The 16,725-nt window shown below is 34.0% G+C and overlaps 1 protein-coding gene across 6 annotated transcripts in view; it reads left to right on the top strand.

The window, feature by feature from the left end:
• dop1a (DOP1 leucine zipper like protein A) overlaps positions 1-16,725 on the top strand; it is a 131,370-nt gene that overhangs the window by 49,936 nt on the left and 64,709 nt on the right. For 4 of the 6 annotated variants that reach the window (XM_051924850.1, XM_051924849.1, XM_028797868.2 and 1 more), the window contains exons 9-15: positions 1,000-1,114; positions 1,493-1,613; positions 2,656-2,775; positions 4,012-4,126; positions 10,060-10,089; positions 10,410-10,634; positions 13,599-14,187. In XM_051924850.1, the coding sequence (XP_051780810.1) occupies positions 1,000-1,114; positions 1,493-1,613; positions 2,656-2,775; positions 4,012-4,126; positions 10,060-10,089; positions 10,410-10,634; positions 13,599-14,187 (1,315 nt within the window). The remainder of the gene's footprint in view (positions 1-999; positions 1,115-1,492; positions 1,614-2,655; positions 2,776-4,011; positions 4,127-10,059; positions 10,090-10,409; positions 10,635-13,598; positions 14,188-16,725) is intronic. The other 2 variants (XM_051924851.1, XM_028797869.2) reach the window with 1 other exon arrangement.

The following is a 16,725-nucleotide window of genomic DNA, read 5'->3' as shown; positions in this document are numbered from 1 at the left end:
TGGATTTTTTTCATAGATGACGGTAGGAAGATTTTTTAAAAATAATTTGAGATTTGAAGAGTGACAGTATATCCCACAGATATAAGTAATCTGACATCTTGAAGAGCATCACAGGGGACTCATACATCAAAATAATCAATAAAGTGACAATATTTGGGCAATTGTAGTGGCAGTTAATTAAATTTTATAAAAATCTGCAAAATTGACTTTACTCCATGTATGTTGTACAGCAGCTGTCACATTGTAACAAAATAGAGGTTTAACGTCGAAGGAAGGCTTGTAGGAGAACTTTTGTTTCCTCTTAAACACAACTATGACCTTTACTTTGGCAATGAAAAGCACTAAAACATCAAGTTCGTAGGTCAAGCTTTATGCCAGACCAAACTGGAAACTATACTGATCATTTTCATTGATATATCAACCTTAGATCGTGACCTAGAATATAGAAGAAATTTTTTTTAAAAGCAATCACCAACACAAAAGATAAGAGAGCTCATGTTTATGAAGACAAAAATCTGATTGTGTGTTATGGCAGTATGATTGGCCAGGGAATATATATTTTTACTTTATGATGTATCTTAGGCCCAAGTTTGTATTTGTATTGTGTAAGTGGAGCATGAGTCATGTGAGTGATAGTATTTATGTAATCTTTGACAATTTATGGGAAAGGTGCTATGTAAATAAAATGTATTATTATTATTATTATGTTATACTTCTTTATAGTAGGAGGCAGCAGAAATACCCTTTTAGTAATTTTTGAACATAACTGAAATGAGTTCTTATAACATTAGGAGTTCTTTTTATAGCATGGGAAGCTCAGGGGTATGTTGTTCAGTGGTATGGTAGAAAGAGAGCAGAAAACCATGGACCCACAATTCAGCTGAATATATAGTACATTTTTGGGTGTCTGTTACATTACTGTAATATTCCATTAGGAAATGGCAGCATTAAATTATTCTTTATATGTTGACATTCCAGAGGTGTTAATTTTTTCTTTAGGCTATGATAGGAATTCTGCAAGGCAAAACATTTGGAGGAGAAGATGAAAGTGTAGTGACACGTGACCTTAAACCATTTCGCATCCTTATTAGCCTGTTGGATAAACCAGAATTAGGTATGTCATGTGTTTTTCAGAACTACAAACATTTTGCTATGATTTCGTTTTTATTAGCATGCTAATGTCAGAATGGTAAACATTTTGTTTTAATTTCATTCTTTTGTATCGTGTTAATTGTATCAATTTGTTATTTGTTAGCTGGTATCATATCTTTCTTGTGAAAATATACATAATCCAGTTGCTTTTGTTGTCTGTGAATGAAGGACTATAGATTAGCCTAGGGTATACATGGAGGATATTAAATGTCAATGTAGAATGTTTAATACTTATGCTGCAGTATCATACCATTCTAAAATCTGTAAGAGAATTTATAATTTACTAAGTAGTACGTAGGCTATATTAAGTACTAATTTGTATATATGTATTGTATTTCAGGGCCAGCAATATTGGAAGATGTTCTGATTGAGGTATTTAGAACATTACACTTACAGTGCAAAGCTGAGTTGGATTTGCAAATACAGTCTCCATTTCAAAGAGATCACACCCAGTTGAGCAGGTATACATTGTCTGTTGAATACTTGGTTTAAACTGTTACATGGGATTATTTGTTGGTTAAAGACTTGCAGTCTGCGGTGGGTTGGCACCCTGCCCGGGATTGGTTCCTGCCTTGTGCCCTGTGTTGGCTGGGATTGGCTCCAGCGGACCCCCGTGATCCTGTGTTCGGATTCAGCGGGTTGGAAAATGGATGGATGGATGGACTTGCAGTGTTAGAAAGAGTTTTTTTTTTTTTTTTTAATTATCATTAAGTACACACAACTGCAATATCTGGGAGCCAGTGTCTAAAACATGAAAGTTCTTTTTTAGATATAAATGTTGTAAATTCAGTATGCCAATTAAATATGCATATTTTAATTACATTCACAATAGTTTAATAATTATGAAGATTTATACCTCATTTATTGATTTTCTTTCTCTGCATATCATTTCCCCTGTCATTTTCCTTCTATTCACTTGACCAAGGCTTTGGTGACAGCATCCCCGAGTTGTACAAATCAGCCTGTCCTACCCCTGTCAACAGTTTCCTGTTACATCTGCTCATCCCTTGATGAATTTTCAGAATTTCTTCATATATAATTTCTTTAGCATTTCCTGTCACTGCGCAGGGTGTCTTCATAGTGGGTCCTATCAGGTACTCTTCCTGTAAGAGAATCTTTGGAACCATTCTCACTGTACATCAAAAGCACTTTTTCCCACTTGATCTAGGAAAACACTGTTTTTTTTCCAAGGTTCTCTTGTGTGCTTATTACCTTGTACTGGAGAGTTTGCCCAACAGTTTTGAGCAGAAATTTCATTTTGGCTGTTTGAACTTACAGTCTCACTCTTTCTGTCATTACCAAGGGCAACAATAGGCAAAGATGGAATGTACTGTAGAGTTTACCCTATATGGAAAGCTTCTTCCAAGTACTTATTGCCTGCTTTATCACCATAATTTTTGCATATCTTAAAAAAAAAGATCTTGTATGTCCTATCAACCTGCAGACAAAAAGAAATTAACTGTTAAAATAGTAAATACTGTCTGTTTATTATTGTCTTTTTAGCAAGTTGAGAGAGAATAAGAAAACTGCAGAGCTAATTAAAACTGCAAATCTTCTGTTCAACTCATTTGAGCCTTACTACATGTGGGACTATATAGCAAGATGGTTTGAGGAATGTTGCAGGTATGAAAGTGTATATGTATTAAGACTTCAAAGAATATTCTACATGTTCATGTTTTATTGAGTTTAAATTGTACCTTTAAAATTAAATTTGAACTTTGAGTAATATAGAGAGAATGGTGTTAGATAAGGTAAATGTTAAAAAGTATTTGTTAGTTTTATTTTTATGTTCTGTTAAGAGGCATGCACTAAGAATGCTTGTCTTATTTTGCTTTATTTATGGTTTTGCCTTATTCTTTCACAGTTTTTTAACTATTACTGTATCAAAAGGAAAAACACGGGTTTCTAAAATTTTGCAAAACAGTATAGAAGAACTTAACATGTAGAACAATGAATGTGCAGTTACTGTATTTTCTTTTTTTTTCCTCTTCTTACTTTTAAATGGTGAATAAATAGATGAAGAGAAAACTAATATTCTTTAAAGAGTTTGTGCAGGAAAACTTGCATATTTTATAAAACGGTCATCAAGCTATCTAGTTATCCATCTGAAACTAGCAAAAATGTATAAATTGGTTGTCTCTTAATGTAATTGTATTGTAATTCCACAAAATGAAACCGATGAAGGCAATGAAGTTTAGGTTATAATTTGTTGTCTACATATGTGATTAGTGTCAGTAGTTTTTCTGAATGCTTTCTTATGACCAGTGCCAGTGCTAGGTTATTTTGTGCCCTAGGTCAAGCTTATTAGTGCTCCAACTGGCTGTTCCATAGCTAACCCATGCGACTGGGTGTCCAATCCCCACCGTATGATCTGCACCCTAGGCAAATGCCTAATTCACTTTAATGGTGGTGCCAGCCCTGCTTATAAGATACTATCTTCCATATTAGATTTAAAATGTAATCAAATTTTTAATGCTGTGCTGTTCAATGAATTACATTTTTTTCAAAGCTTTGTGAAGATATGGTGTTATTTTCTTTTCATGCATATCTCAGGAATTTTTTCAGAAAGATGTCAAAGGGATTGTTGTAAATCATGTTGTTTGCAAAGGTTTAGGCATATTATTTAAGTGCTATAGAAATTTCATTCCACATTTTTCTTTAATCTTTCCCTTTTCATCTATGCTTTTAATGAGAACATTTTAATTTACTACATATTTTTATTACTCGTTATTTAATCTATTTTCATTACAACAACATGTCATAATCATGTTTTGAACTTATAATATGGGGCTTAGTTTTTACTTATCCTGTGCTTTTCTTACAATATGACATTGACTGCAATCTGTTAAATCTTTCTAGGAGAACATTAAATACAAGGTTGCAGGCTGGACCTGGCAGCAGCAGTGATACAAATGACTTGTCTCTTGCAGAATTTTGTCTTCTAGTAGACTTCCTGTTAGATATTGTGTCATTGGTAAGGAGTATCTTCATTTAATTTGCTCCTTTAGAATTTAGTTTTTCTATATTTTACTTTTGCTGATGTATAGACAAATGTAATTTACAATATCCATACAAAATGTTTTGAATAGTATCATTTATGATGTGTAAGCACATGTTACTCTTGTTCATTTTCTTTTTTTCTGAGTAAATAAACAATTAGATTTAGTTAAATGTTTATTGCTATTCTGTTTAATAAAAGCAACTTACTTGATTTTGAGTAAACAGTAGAGATGTTAAAAGTCATTCATATAGCATGTCCTTATTTTACTCAATCCCATAGCAGTCTACAGTTAAATTTATTCATAAGGTAATACATGAGTATAGTTGACCTTGAAGATACTTAAAATAATGATGCAGTTCATTTGCATTATGGTATAGAGGCAGATGTTTTTTTTTTTATATGATGAACATATGATGATTATTCAAACAGATTTAGATAGCAGTCTTCTGGTTTAAGAAGAACAATTGATAAATGATTTTAAAATACAGTTAAAATCTCTGTATAGTTTAATTTTATAAATGCATATACATGTTGAGAATTCCTAATCTGAAATGCCTGGGATCAGAAGTATTTTGTATATTTTCGAATTTGGAATATTTGCATATACATAATGAAATTTCTTTGGGATGGGATCCTAGTCTAAATACGAAATTTGTTTATGTTTACTCTACACTTTATATGCATAGTCTGAAGATAATTTTAAACAATATTTTTAATAATTGTGTGCATGAAACAATGCTTATGCACAGTATCATCATCAGAATACCTGCATCGGCTATTAAACAACAGCAACAACAAACAATGGTGTGCTCTCAGTTTCCATCTGTAATGCTGTGTTTTAATTAAAACTTACTGCTCACAGAGAATAAGCAAAAAACATAGAGTAATGCAGATAGTCTGGTGTTGATGATTGTTGATAATAAACTGATGCCATCAGAGCTCATACTAAGATGTGCTGCGCTGCACTTTTTAATTGTTCCACTCACTAGCCCTCCCAAACAGCTATTATCACTCCTTTCACCCATGGCTCCTGAAACTTCACTGGGGAGTCTCCTCTGCCCCAAAGGCTTGTTGTTTATGTGTTTGAATTTTTGAATTTCAGATTAGGGATACTCAAAATGAATTTGACATTAAAGTGTAAATGTATAATTTAAATTCAGTGTTATCTCACTTAAGGCATAATGTTAAAGCCTGATTCAAATGCTTTAAAAAAAGCAATCGATCATCATAACAGGAAAGCACTTTGTCCTACTAAAAGCAAATGGCCGATGAGAGAAAAATGAACTGTTTATGTCAAAAAATATAGTAAGCATCCTATTTTAATTGCTTAAATGGTCTTCTGTACAGTCACCTAGTAGGAATTTTGGGCTTGGATGTTCTGGCACAGTTTGTCCACTCTGGGTTGCAGCTGGCTTAGGGACAATCTCAAATCATTTTCCACATTTAGATGTGCTCTGTTTTTGGTTTTCAGTACTTCCAGTGCAGAAAAACCTGCCTCACATAGGTATGTTGTTGCAAATGATAAGAGGAATCGGATGGCTTTTTCGCTCAGCACTAGGTATTCGTTTCTGAAATTGCTCCAAAATTCTGACAGGAGAATTGCATTTTCAAACTTCTATCATTGGCTATTCCTTCAGGTGTTTCAAATGTGTTAATATTTTATGCAAGTTTATGTCTGCAGGCACATTGGATGTTCCAAGCTTCTGGTGAAGGAAGGGGAAACATTACAGTATTTCATTCGTTTAGCTTTTCCCCCTAAAGTCCAATTTTTTGTACAAATGCACAAACTTTATCTTGCAAATTAAGTATGCTGTGATCGTGGCCCTGCATGGTCTGTCTCAAGCTGTTTAAAAGTTGAAATGTGTTGGCCAAATACTGAAGCTTCAGAACCCACGACTGATTGTCAAAATAGCTGGCAAATTGTGAGTTCTCAGACAAGAGAAATTCACTTATCTCTTTGTGGAGATCAAACACTCGATGTTAAACTGCCCCACAAGATAGCCACAGGACCTCAGAATGCAGCAGAAGGTTTTCAGAACTGGTGCCCATGTCATTGCACAGTTTGGCAAACAGCCTGTGTTTAAGAGGACGTGCTTTGATACTATTTACAACTTTAACAACACCTTGAAGCACTTGTTGCAGTTTGTCCTCCATTTTTTTAGCGACAAGTACTTCTCTGTTAAGCGTGCAGTGTGTTTCCATGGCATCTGGAGTTCTGGCCTTTATTAATGTGATGACTCCACTATGTTTGCCTATCATGGCACAAGTGCCATCCGTACAGACGCCCAGGCAATAAGACCAGTCAATTAAATTTGCCTGCATGAATGCAACCAGATTTTGAAAAATGTCCTGAGTCGTTCTTTTACCCTGAATTTCTTTGAAGAAAAAAAGCTCCTCAACAAACTTTCTATCTACAATAAATCTGACATAAACAATAAAAAGTGCTGCCTTAGCTACATCTGTGATTTCCTCCTACTGCAATGCAAACCAAGGACTGTTTTTCACCTCTTCCAGTAATTGATCTGTTACATCCTCAGTCATTTCAGGTATTGGTCTACACACAGTGTTGTCTGACAAAGGGAGGACAGTGTCAATTTTACGGGCAGCTTCCTCACTAAACAATTCCTGAACTATGTGTTTGATCACCGGTAATATCATATCTTCTCCAAATGCGTGTGTGTTCTTTGCATGGGCAATGCGATATGACGCCAAAGAGACGCCTTCAGTGCCCTCTCTGAAACCATTGCTTACTATGTGAATGTGATTGCGTGTTTCACAAGCAGTGCTCTTTTCCTTTGGAAAAGTCATTGTTTCCCAACATCAGTTGAATGCTTTTGTTATAGATGTCTTTTCAATTTAGATGGGTTTAGAGTCTAAATTTAGATTTTCGTTTGACTGAATTTCCCGACAAAGAACGCATTTGAAGTTATCAAGTCCATCTTTTGTATGTATGAAGCTTCAAACTTTCTAGATTTAGATTTTGCTTTGGAATATGACTCATTTGATGAATTTACAGCAAAACAACTAGATGGGTTTTCTTCGAAATGTTTCTTTGAATGTTTTAGCATTCAATGCACTATGTCTAGGTTGCTGTGAACTACTTTAACGCCACAGTGCAACATGGGAATGCCTACGGTTGTGTAATTGGCAAGCGCACTAACAAAGTGACTGTGATATTATTAAAATACAAGGTGAACTAGAAAAATGCTTTTTTTTTTTTTTTTTATAACTTTTTAAATAATAATATAGTATGACCCCAACATATCACTGCAGACCCCAGGTTGGGAACCACTGCTGTACAGTGCTACTTAGCAGGTTCTGTGACATAAACAGGAAAATGCTGGATCTGTGGTAATGATTTAGTATGATTTTACCATTCTCCTACTCATCCACCAAAATAAATAAATACATAAATAATGACAGGTAGAGACTTGCAATATCACAACTGGTTATCAAGTCCCCCAAAAAATATAATCCCTGTTAGTATTTACTGTGTATCACATAGCCTTATTGATTCCTAGTAAGTTATTACATTGCTATCTTTTGTTATTGAACTCAAGCTTAGAAAAATGAAAAAGGAAAATGAGGGCGTGACTTGTACAAAGAAAATACAAAGTATAATGGAACTTAAAAACATGAGCAAAAGATTTTCTGTTGTGTTAAAATACAAGTTGCTTTCTAGCTCCAGTTTGTTTTTATAATTTATTTCAATAAGATTTGGGAGAATTTCATCTTGAAATTTTTAATTGTCAGTAACAAATAACAATATTGAATGCACTGACTCCATATTTAAAAATTTGGAACAATCTATAGGGGAAATTGATACTTTTTTTAGCCGTTATGCTTGTAAACAGACATCTGTACTTCAAAGAATCCGGTAAATTGCAACAAATGAACAACAGAAGTGATACAGAGGTATGATGCTCTATTTATGCTTGTAATAATAGGAAGGATTAGAAAATGTTGAAATAACGACAAAATGCATACTGTACATATAAGTCCACTTTGCTTAAAAATAAAATATAAATCTTAAATTTTATGGGTGAGATAAGTTGTTATTGTCCACATGAGAGAGCACTTTTTATAAAAGGGAACATTAAGATTCTACAGAAGAAGTTGTCTAGAATTCGAGCCCAATGAGAGAAAAGTAAAATACATTGTTCCCAAATAAAGCCATGAAATTCCTTCCTGACTGTACTGGAATCATCTGCCTAGCCTAGATGAAATGCTAGACATTCACATAATTTACAGTATGATGCTCACAAAAAGATTTATTTCTTTATAGGTTAATATTGTATTTCCAACCTTCAGCATGGGTAGGGAACAAAAAGGATAAGGTGTGATTGGAAAGAGAGAAGAAAGAAAATTATGTGTCCAAGAGCAATGAAGCAAGTTTGAAGTAATTAAAAATGTAATTAGTGCAGAGTTGTGTTTTTAACAAGAGGAAAAGAACAAGAATTTACTAGCAGTGGGATTCAGCAAGCAAAAGTAAGGCTTTTTTGAAACTTACATAGTGAAAGCATAGCAGGAGGCTTGTTTCTGAAAAGGGAAACAGTTTTTGTCTAACAAAAGATTAATCATAAGTTTGGTTAAGACTCTATCTTGTAACTCAGAATTCTGCAAATCTAAGTAGCTGACTGTTGGGAAAGCATTACTTGGCATAAGTACATCTGCCCAATTGTACAACAGATATATGACTCCAAAGTTCCACTAATAGGTAACATAAATTGGAAAATACTGTCTCCACCTCAGTCAGGTTCAGGGCTTGTCTAATAAATACATTTTTTGTACTGAGTGGGCAAGAAAGACACAACCTGATGGTGTCTGTTTTTGCATTGCCAGTCAATTTCAGGCAGTGAGCAGACCATCTGAAAATAGTCATGTCTATGTGGTAGTGATGAAGAAAATTTAGCACACTAGTTGAAGAACATAATTCAAGGCTATCATTTTAACAGACATATTGTAGTACTAGGGTGTTGTACTGTGTTAGCCATTATGAATGTAGTGAAAAGTCAAGTAAAATGACACCTTTTATTGGCTAACTAAAAAGATTACAGTATGCAAGCTTTCAAGGCAACTCAGGCCCCTTCTTCAGGCAAGATGTAATCACTTCCTCCAACTGAAGAAGGGGCCTGAGTTGCCTCAAAAGCTTGCATATTGTAATCTTTTTATTTAGCCAATAAAAGGTGTCATTTTGCTCAACAGACATATTGTAAAGTTTTAGCATTGCACCAGGAAATAATGTTTAAATTATAGAATGTAATAATACAAGAAGGATGGCAGAGGAAGCAAATCACGGCAGCCAGTGAGCTTGAAATTATAGGCATATAATCCCTGCCCAACAAACATATTATACACATTATATATACTGGTGGCCACAAATCAGAAGCAACAAACAGCTTCTTGATGTTTCTCCCACTCCCCCACCTCCTCTAGCTGTTCTTTGCATGAATTGATTGTTGCTTATAAGATCATGGGAAATTGAGGTCTGTATGAAACTTAAATAGTGAGAGCATGGAATAAGGAGTGTGTCTGAAAAGAAGAGAACGTCTTTGTTTTACAAAGGATTAATCATAACAATGGTGTTGGTTCTACCTGGTAACTTGACTTGTTTTAGACTGGTATTAATATTATTTAATGTAATGGTTTAGCATTTATACCTTTCTCTTCACTGTGCAAATTACTTATTTTTTACTTTTTCATGTATAGCCTGAAATTAAATTAACTGAAACAAACAGTACAAGTTCCTGCATTAAACATGTCCTTTTCTAAGAAGTATGTTGGAAATAGTGTTCTTACTGTATGTTGTTTGTTTTTCCTAACTTGAATCCTCACTCACTGTTCTGATATCTTCTGTGTCTTTAACAAGTCTTCTTTTTTCAAATCTTTGCCTTTTGTTTTTAAAGCCTACTAGAAGTATGAGAGTGATCTGTCAGGTACAGTACTTCTGTCATTTTCTTCCTCTTTACCGCTTCAATTATGTCTGTTCATTTCATCTAATGTCATTTCATGTCAAATTTTACTAAAATACTGTTCATGTAAATGTTTCTAAAATTATATTTTCTTTACCACAAAGAAAAAAAAATCATAAAGAGTTTTACATATGTTTACAGAACCTTATTAAGATCTCCTCTCAAAAAGCTTGTTTTTTCTTCCACTTTTTTAAACAATTATAAAATACAAACATGTTAGGGTTCCTTTTTGTGTTTCAGTATATATGGATTTTGGACTAAATGTATATTCTTCTGATTGATAGGAAACATACATTGAAATCCAGACAGAGCACTTGCCCCAGTTACTCTTGAGGATGGTTTCAGCTTTGACAAGCCACCTTCAGGCTCTGCAGTTATCTGAACTAACAGACAGCCTGCAACTGTGTTCTAAGATTTTAAGTAAAGTTCAACCACCATTAGTATCTCCTGCTGTTGAAGGAAGCTTTCTGTTACCAGCTGGATCAATCAGAGACAGAGATGAAAAAAAGGTAAATTTGTAAGAGAACTCCTCTTTCATAATTTAAACTAGCTGAATATAAAAATAGTCTGTTTCTAAAATTTTCACACTTAACACTTGTCACCTCAATTTCAAACTTTACAGTTATTTGTGAGTATTTTTATTTGGTGTTATCTTCCTGGAATTCCTCAAAAGCCTTGTTTCAACATAGTTCATTTTTTTATTCCTAATATTGTTGCATTCTCTTCTTTGCCATAAAGAAGGAATGAAGGGAATACTGAATTGCTGACTTTAGAAAGCAATAGTCTTTTTGAGACTGTGTGCAGACAATCGTGAGTAAATTTTGCATAAAACTGGGTTGAGGCAGTTAGAAGGCTCTCTGAGTGTCACATTTATAAACCAATCTATTGCCTCATTAAGGGGGCACTCAAAGTAGGGGCAGTGATTTTGAGAGTAATAGTGCTCTTGTTAATCTGGTCCGACAAAGAGTAAGCTTCTGATTACGATTAACTGTCAATAGTCTGAAAGAATCCTAAAAAGAGCCCTGTTGAACAAATAAAGGTTTGTTAAAAATAAAAACTCACTGCAAGGGAAAAACATTTCTTTAACATAACATATTACATTGGCATTCATAAACGGCAATGGTGTAGTGGTAAGTGAACTATACATTATCACAGGTGCTGTGTGTGCTGTCTGTTCAGTTACAACAATAGTGTTGGAGTCGATGTAAGGTTAAAAACAATTGGCAGCTATGTTCGTGAAAATATGAACTGCAATATATGCATTCAGAGTAAAAGATGTGTTACACTCATTCAAAAGGACGTGAAAATGACTGCTGTTAAGAGAGCTTAAGAGCCACAGAAGATAAAGATTTCTCTAAGTCGGGTGCCTCAATCTCTGCTCCTGATGGACTGCAGATTTTTTTTCATGATTAAGTTCTTTCTGTTAAAAGAGCATTTGCTTTCATTTGTTGACGTCTTCCAGCTTGCTCTGCAAAATAAAAAAATAACCTATAGTACATGTTTCACTTCTTTTGTAAACTTGAAGAAGATTCATTTTGAAGTTGCAGTGCATAGTTTTATTCTGTGTTTACACATTTTGCCTTATTTTTGGGCTTTTGCTAGATATGATTTTGAGTTCTTAATTTCTTCCTTTTTCTATTAAGCAAGTGCTAATTAACAATGCAGAACAAATAATAAGGTAGCCGGTAGAAAAAAGCGATTTAGGAATATTTGCACCTGTGTCTTTTCCTCATTAAGTACTTATTTGATTTATGTATTTTGAAAAAAAAAGATTTGAGGAGTTGTGTTTATGTAAATATATTCTTGTATGAGAGATATCTAAATAAGCAACATTCCATTAAAATAATTTTTTATCAGAACTTTGCTTAAATGAAAACCTGTCATATCTTTGGCCTACTGGGAAATGAGTTTGAGATCCCCGCTGTAAAGACACATTAATTTAATTTTTGTGATGACTTCTGCCATTACTTGGCTACTATCTTTTTATAACAGAGGATATTTTATTTTTATACAGCATACACAATAGCAATGAAAGTATTAATACATACATAGCAAACTTTATTGAAACAAAAAAATATGAAATTCAAAATGTGGGTATTAATTGAAATAATATGCTTTAGACCAGAGCTACTATATCTGTTTAAATGCATTAATTTAAAGATTGATTTTTTTGTTTACTTTTTTAAAATACTTTGCCCCTGGCATATCTTAAATATTTGCTTCAAGAACCTCTTATTGGCTTTGACATCAGTTGATGTTGTCATTGCTGCATTTAAAGAAATAATTAGCTACAGAAACAATTCACTTGAATATAGTGCTCTTCACATTTTTAAATTGTAACAAGACACCAAATACAAAACTATTAATTGGTGTAGAAACTCAAATACACACTTAATAATAAGACGCATATATTCAGTACAAGCCTGTGTTGAAGCTACTGAGTTTCCAGTATTGAACAAATGGTGCAGAAAACATGAAGTTTTTGACTAACCAAAGAGATATTCACAAATGTAAAATCAAGTAAACTATCAAAACAGGTTTCAGAATAGGTCAGTCTTTAATAATTGTTAGGCGTTCTCCAACAAATCTAGGATTTGCCGTTAGCTTGATTAGCAGCTATACATTTTGCTGACTTCAGTGGGTATGAGTGTACTGTACAACTTTGACAGAATGTTTGCAGACTAATAATTTCCTCTGTCTTTGGAAACACTTTATATGTCTTTATTGTGTCTCAACTTACTCTTTTTTGCTTAAGACTAATATGGTTTAATTCCCTTAAATTGTCAGATTATGCCATTTGTTTAGTCCAGGATTGGAGTTGATTGTTACTATTTTTGCACCCCCATCTAGCCCTGTAGGGACACAGTGGACTTGGTTCTCCTTTGCCTTTTTATACTTATAATAGTTGTTGCAGATAATTTTAAGCTGTCTGGTTCCCTTCTGACTGCTTTTCACGGTTAGATCCTTCCATAGTGATGCTAATACCACAGTATCAGCTGCAGAGATTTTATCCTTTCCTTGTACAGAGGCCAATTAAAAGGTTCTTCATGGGCCTTTATACCTTTAGCACCACTACTGATTCCTGGGGACTTAGTGTAAACCCAATTTCGATAAAGGAATTATCTTAGTCAGAAGAGCTTAGAAGGTCACTTGAGGAGAGTATGTGTTGTAAGTTTTGTTTCTCTAAAAACATTGTAATGAATGTCATAACTGAAAACGCAACAAGCAATTTGAAATAAGCCATTAAAGCATTCGACTGCCTTGAAATAGGCATATTTGTTGTTTTTAATTGAAGGGACTTGATGGAAATGAACATCACTAGGTAACTGTAGAGATCTATGTCTGTTAGGTATCAAGCACAATTTTCTCTCTTAATAATAGCCAATTTTATTGTTAATTTAAATAATAACTAAAACTCAAGTGGCTTCTTTAAATGTTTATTTTGTAAACTGATATTTTTTCAAAACTTCTAGTTTGTCACACCTGTGGAATACACCAGTGATGTCTTTGAAGATAATGATAATCCTCCAAGTAGCCGCTCTTCTGAAAGTGGATTTACTGAGTTTGTGCAGTACCAAGCTGATAAAAGTGAAGATATTGATAGAAGTTCGGGTGATATTCACAAACTCCACAGCTCTCTCCCTGTGGGCAGTGTTTCTTCTGAAACAGAAACTGCATCTACGGTGGGCTCAGAAGATACTGTGATACACTCCTCTCCTAAAATTGCCCATCTTTCCACAGCTAGAAGTAGCACAGCCAAGCAGAAGACTGTCATGCAGTGTTGCCTTGAGTATTTCCAGCAATTCCTCACCCGACTCATATCACTATATGTTTCATCTTGCACTTCTGCTGAATGTTTCAGGCTTCAGAAAGGCAATGGGGCTACAACTGTAGTAACAGATCATAAAACAATAACTGCTCCCTGTACACAAATGGCAAAAAAGGATTGTCTGAGAGCATTTACTGCAGCTTGCCAATTATTTCTTGAATGTTCAAGTTTCCCTGTTTACATTGCTGAGGGTAATTCGAAGTCAGCACCTCCAGTTGATGAGTACATGCATGGTAAGAAATGTTAAGGAAGTATTTCTTTTTACTTTAATTAAAATCAGTCGTCAGTAAATCTTTATTGTTTAAAGGCATGTCAAGGTATTGTACAGAGCAGAAATAAGTATTAAGAGCTTAATAAATCAATGCATTACAGCATTAAATAAATGACTGAAATGATACTGAATGTTCCATACATTTTATACAATATGAATCTATGAAAATTTGACATATTATGACACTGCCCTTCTTACTGTTTTAAAACACCATTATAAAATCCTCAGCAGTGCTCCTTAATCTTTGTGACTCTCTAAAACACATTTTCTTGGGCTGTTTGGGATGCTCTCTTTGTTTGGATGTTCTACCTTAAGGCTGAATACCCACTTGTTCCCTTATTCTTTTTAATCGGCAAATTTCCATTTTCATGAAGCAACCACTGATGTCTTATGAGACAGTATTGTCACAAACCACACTTTATACAAGAAGACAAGGTCTGCTGTGTTTAAAAACCTTGGCCATAATTTATCACTTTAACTCTCTACTATTAGTTGTTCATTATATTTTCTCATATATTATTTCAATAAGATAATAATTATTGTTGTCACAGTGCCATGAATTTGTGGCTCATCCCTCTTTTCAGAACCACTTCAACTTTATGACATTTGTATATTTTAAAGCATTTGACTGTTAATTTTGTGTCTTTCCACAACATATCAATAATGTTTAGGTCTGTATTTTAACTACATCAACCAAAGCTTCCAAGTTGTTTTTGTTCAGCCATTTTGAGGTAGACTTGTTAGTGTGTTTGGCTACAATGCAGCTTTATCTTCATTTCACAGATGAATTGCCTGACATTCTTTCAGTGCATCCTCTTGAACAGTGTAGGATTCATTGTTCTATCAGAGATGGCGACTTCTTTTTGGTTCTGATGCTACAAAGTCACAGAGCCATGACATCAGGCTTGTTCCAAGGAATGGGGTTCTATGTGGAATTAGCTTTTGCAGACATAATGCAGTTTTGTTTTTAGCTTACCTGTCCACAGAACATGGCATCAAAATTGGTTAGACTGATCCAGATGCTGTACATTACAACTGTTTCAGGTTACCCAAACAGGATTTGGTTAAATGTAACAACCAACCTTGAACAGAATGTCATTAATCGTTAGGTGCAGTCCTGTTAATATTCATGCTGACTGTACAGTTTAGAGTTGCCAGTTAACCTTACTTTGTGTCTTTAGATTGTGACACAAAATTGAAGTTATTACAGGAAAATTACATATTTTATTATTTTTGGTTGTAAACAGTGTGCAGCTGTACTATTATGACAATATAGTGTAGCTATGATCTAAAAATATTTCTTATAGCATATTTAACTAAAACACTACAGGTTTTTTTTATAGTACACATGCAAATATAGTTAAAAGCACCAGGACTACATTTTCTGTGGTCTTGTGAATTAGTGACCTCAAGCCTCTACATAAAATATGGTAGTTCTTTGTTTGATATGACAATTTGACGATAATAACAATAACAATAACAGGGTTGCATCCAACCCTGCAGGTTTTCATTCTAACTGTTTTTCTTAATTAATGCACTGTTTTTGCTTCTAATTAACTTCTTTCAATTAACTTTAATTCAATTGTTTTTTAAGACTTGTTCCTCTGAATTTCTTCATTGTTCCTCTGAATTGCTTCATTTCTTTCCTTAAATGGCATCCAAACAGAAATGAAATGTGAAGTGAATGAGCCAACAGAAGACCAACTAAGTCAGGGCCTCAAACTCCAACCAATTTCACTCCAATCAGTTGCTTAATTAGGCACTAAGTCTTGATATTAATTAAACCTTCTCTTTAGTTCCATAGCTTGTTGCTGTTTTCATCTCATAACATACATTTCCGAAAATTGTTGATTTTCTCTTTTCTAAGAGCAGTGTTAAAATGTTTGGGGACCTGAACAGATCAGAATACCTGAGACATTCACCTTTCTTTATTTTCAGATATTGTATGATCGACAATGTTGGTCATGTTTTAGATAATTTTGTATCTCATTATTGTTTGGCTGCTAATTAAGGAAAAACACAATTAATGGGTCTGAGTCTTCAAGAGCAAGTCAAATAAAATTAATTCAAAAGAAGTTAATTAGGAGCAAAAACAGGTCACTAATTAAGAAAAGGGTTATAATGAAAACCTGTAGCCACTGGGGCCCTCCAGGACCGTAGTTGGGCACCCCTACTGTAGATGATATATGATGTTATAGGTAGGAGAACATCCAACAGTAAATCTGATATTGCTTCAGACCCTTTAAATTTAGCTAAGGCAAATATGATAGACCCCAAAAAACATACTGTATATTTGGACTGCTTTTCAAATACCACAGTAATATATTTCCAAAAATATTTAACTGCCTCAGTGTGATTGTACAAAATGATCTATATGGAAGAGTTGTCAGAAAGAAATACTATTGAAACGTCATCTCAAAACTTTTAAGTCAATGTCTGATGGGTATAAAATAATTCTTAGCAGAGATGCTCCAATCAGGTTTTTTTACAGCCGACACCA

The sequence above is a fragment of the Erpetoichthys calabaricus genome, chromosome 3 (genome assembly GCF_900747795.2).
Source record: "Erpetoichthys calabaricus chromosome 3, fErpCal1.3, whole genome shotgun sequence".
Classification (NCBI taxonomy): domain Eukaryota; kingdom Metazoa; phylum Chordata; class Cladistia; order Polypteriformes; family Polypteridae; genus Erpetoichthys; species Erpetoichthys calabaricus.
Note: the sequence above shows the minus strand (reverse complement) of the source record. Positions and strands in the feature narration are given on the sequence as shown.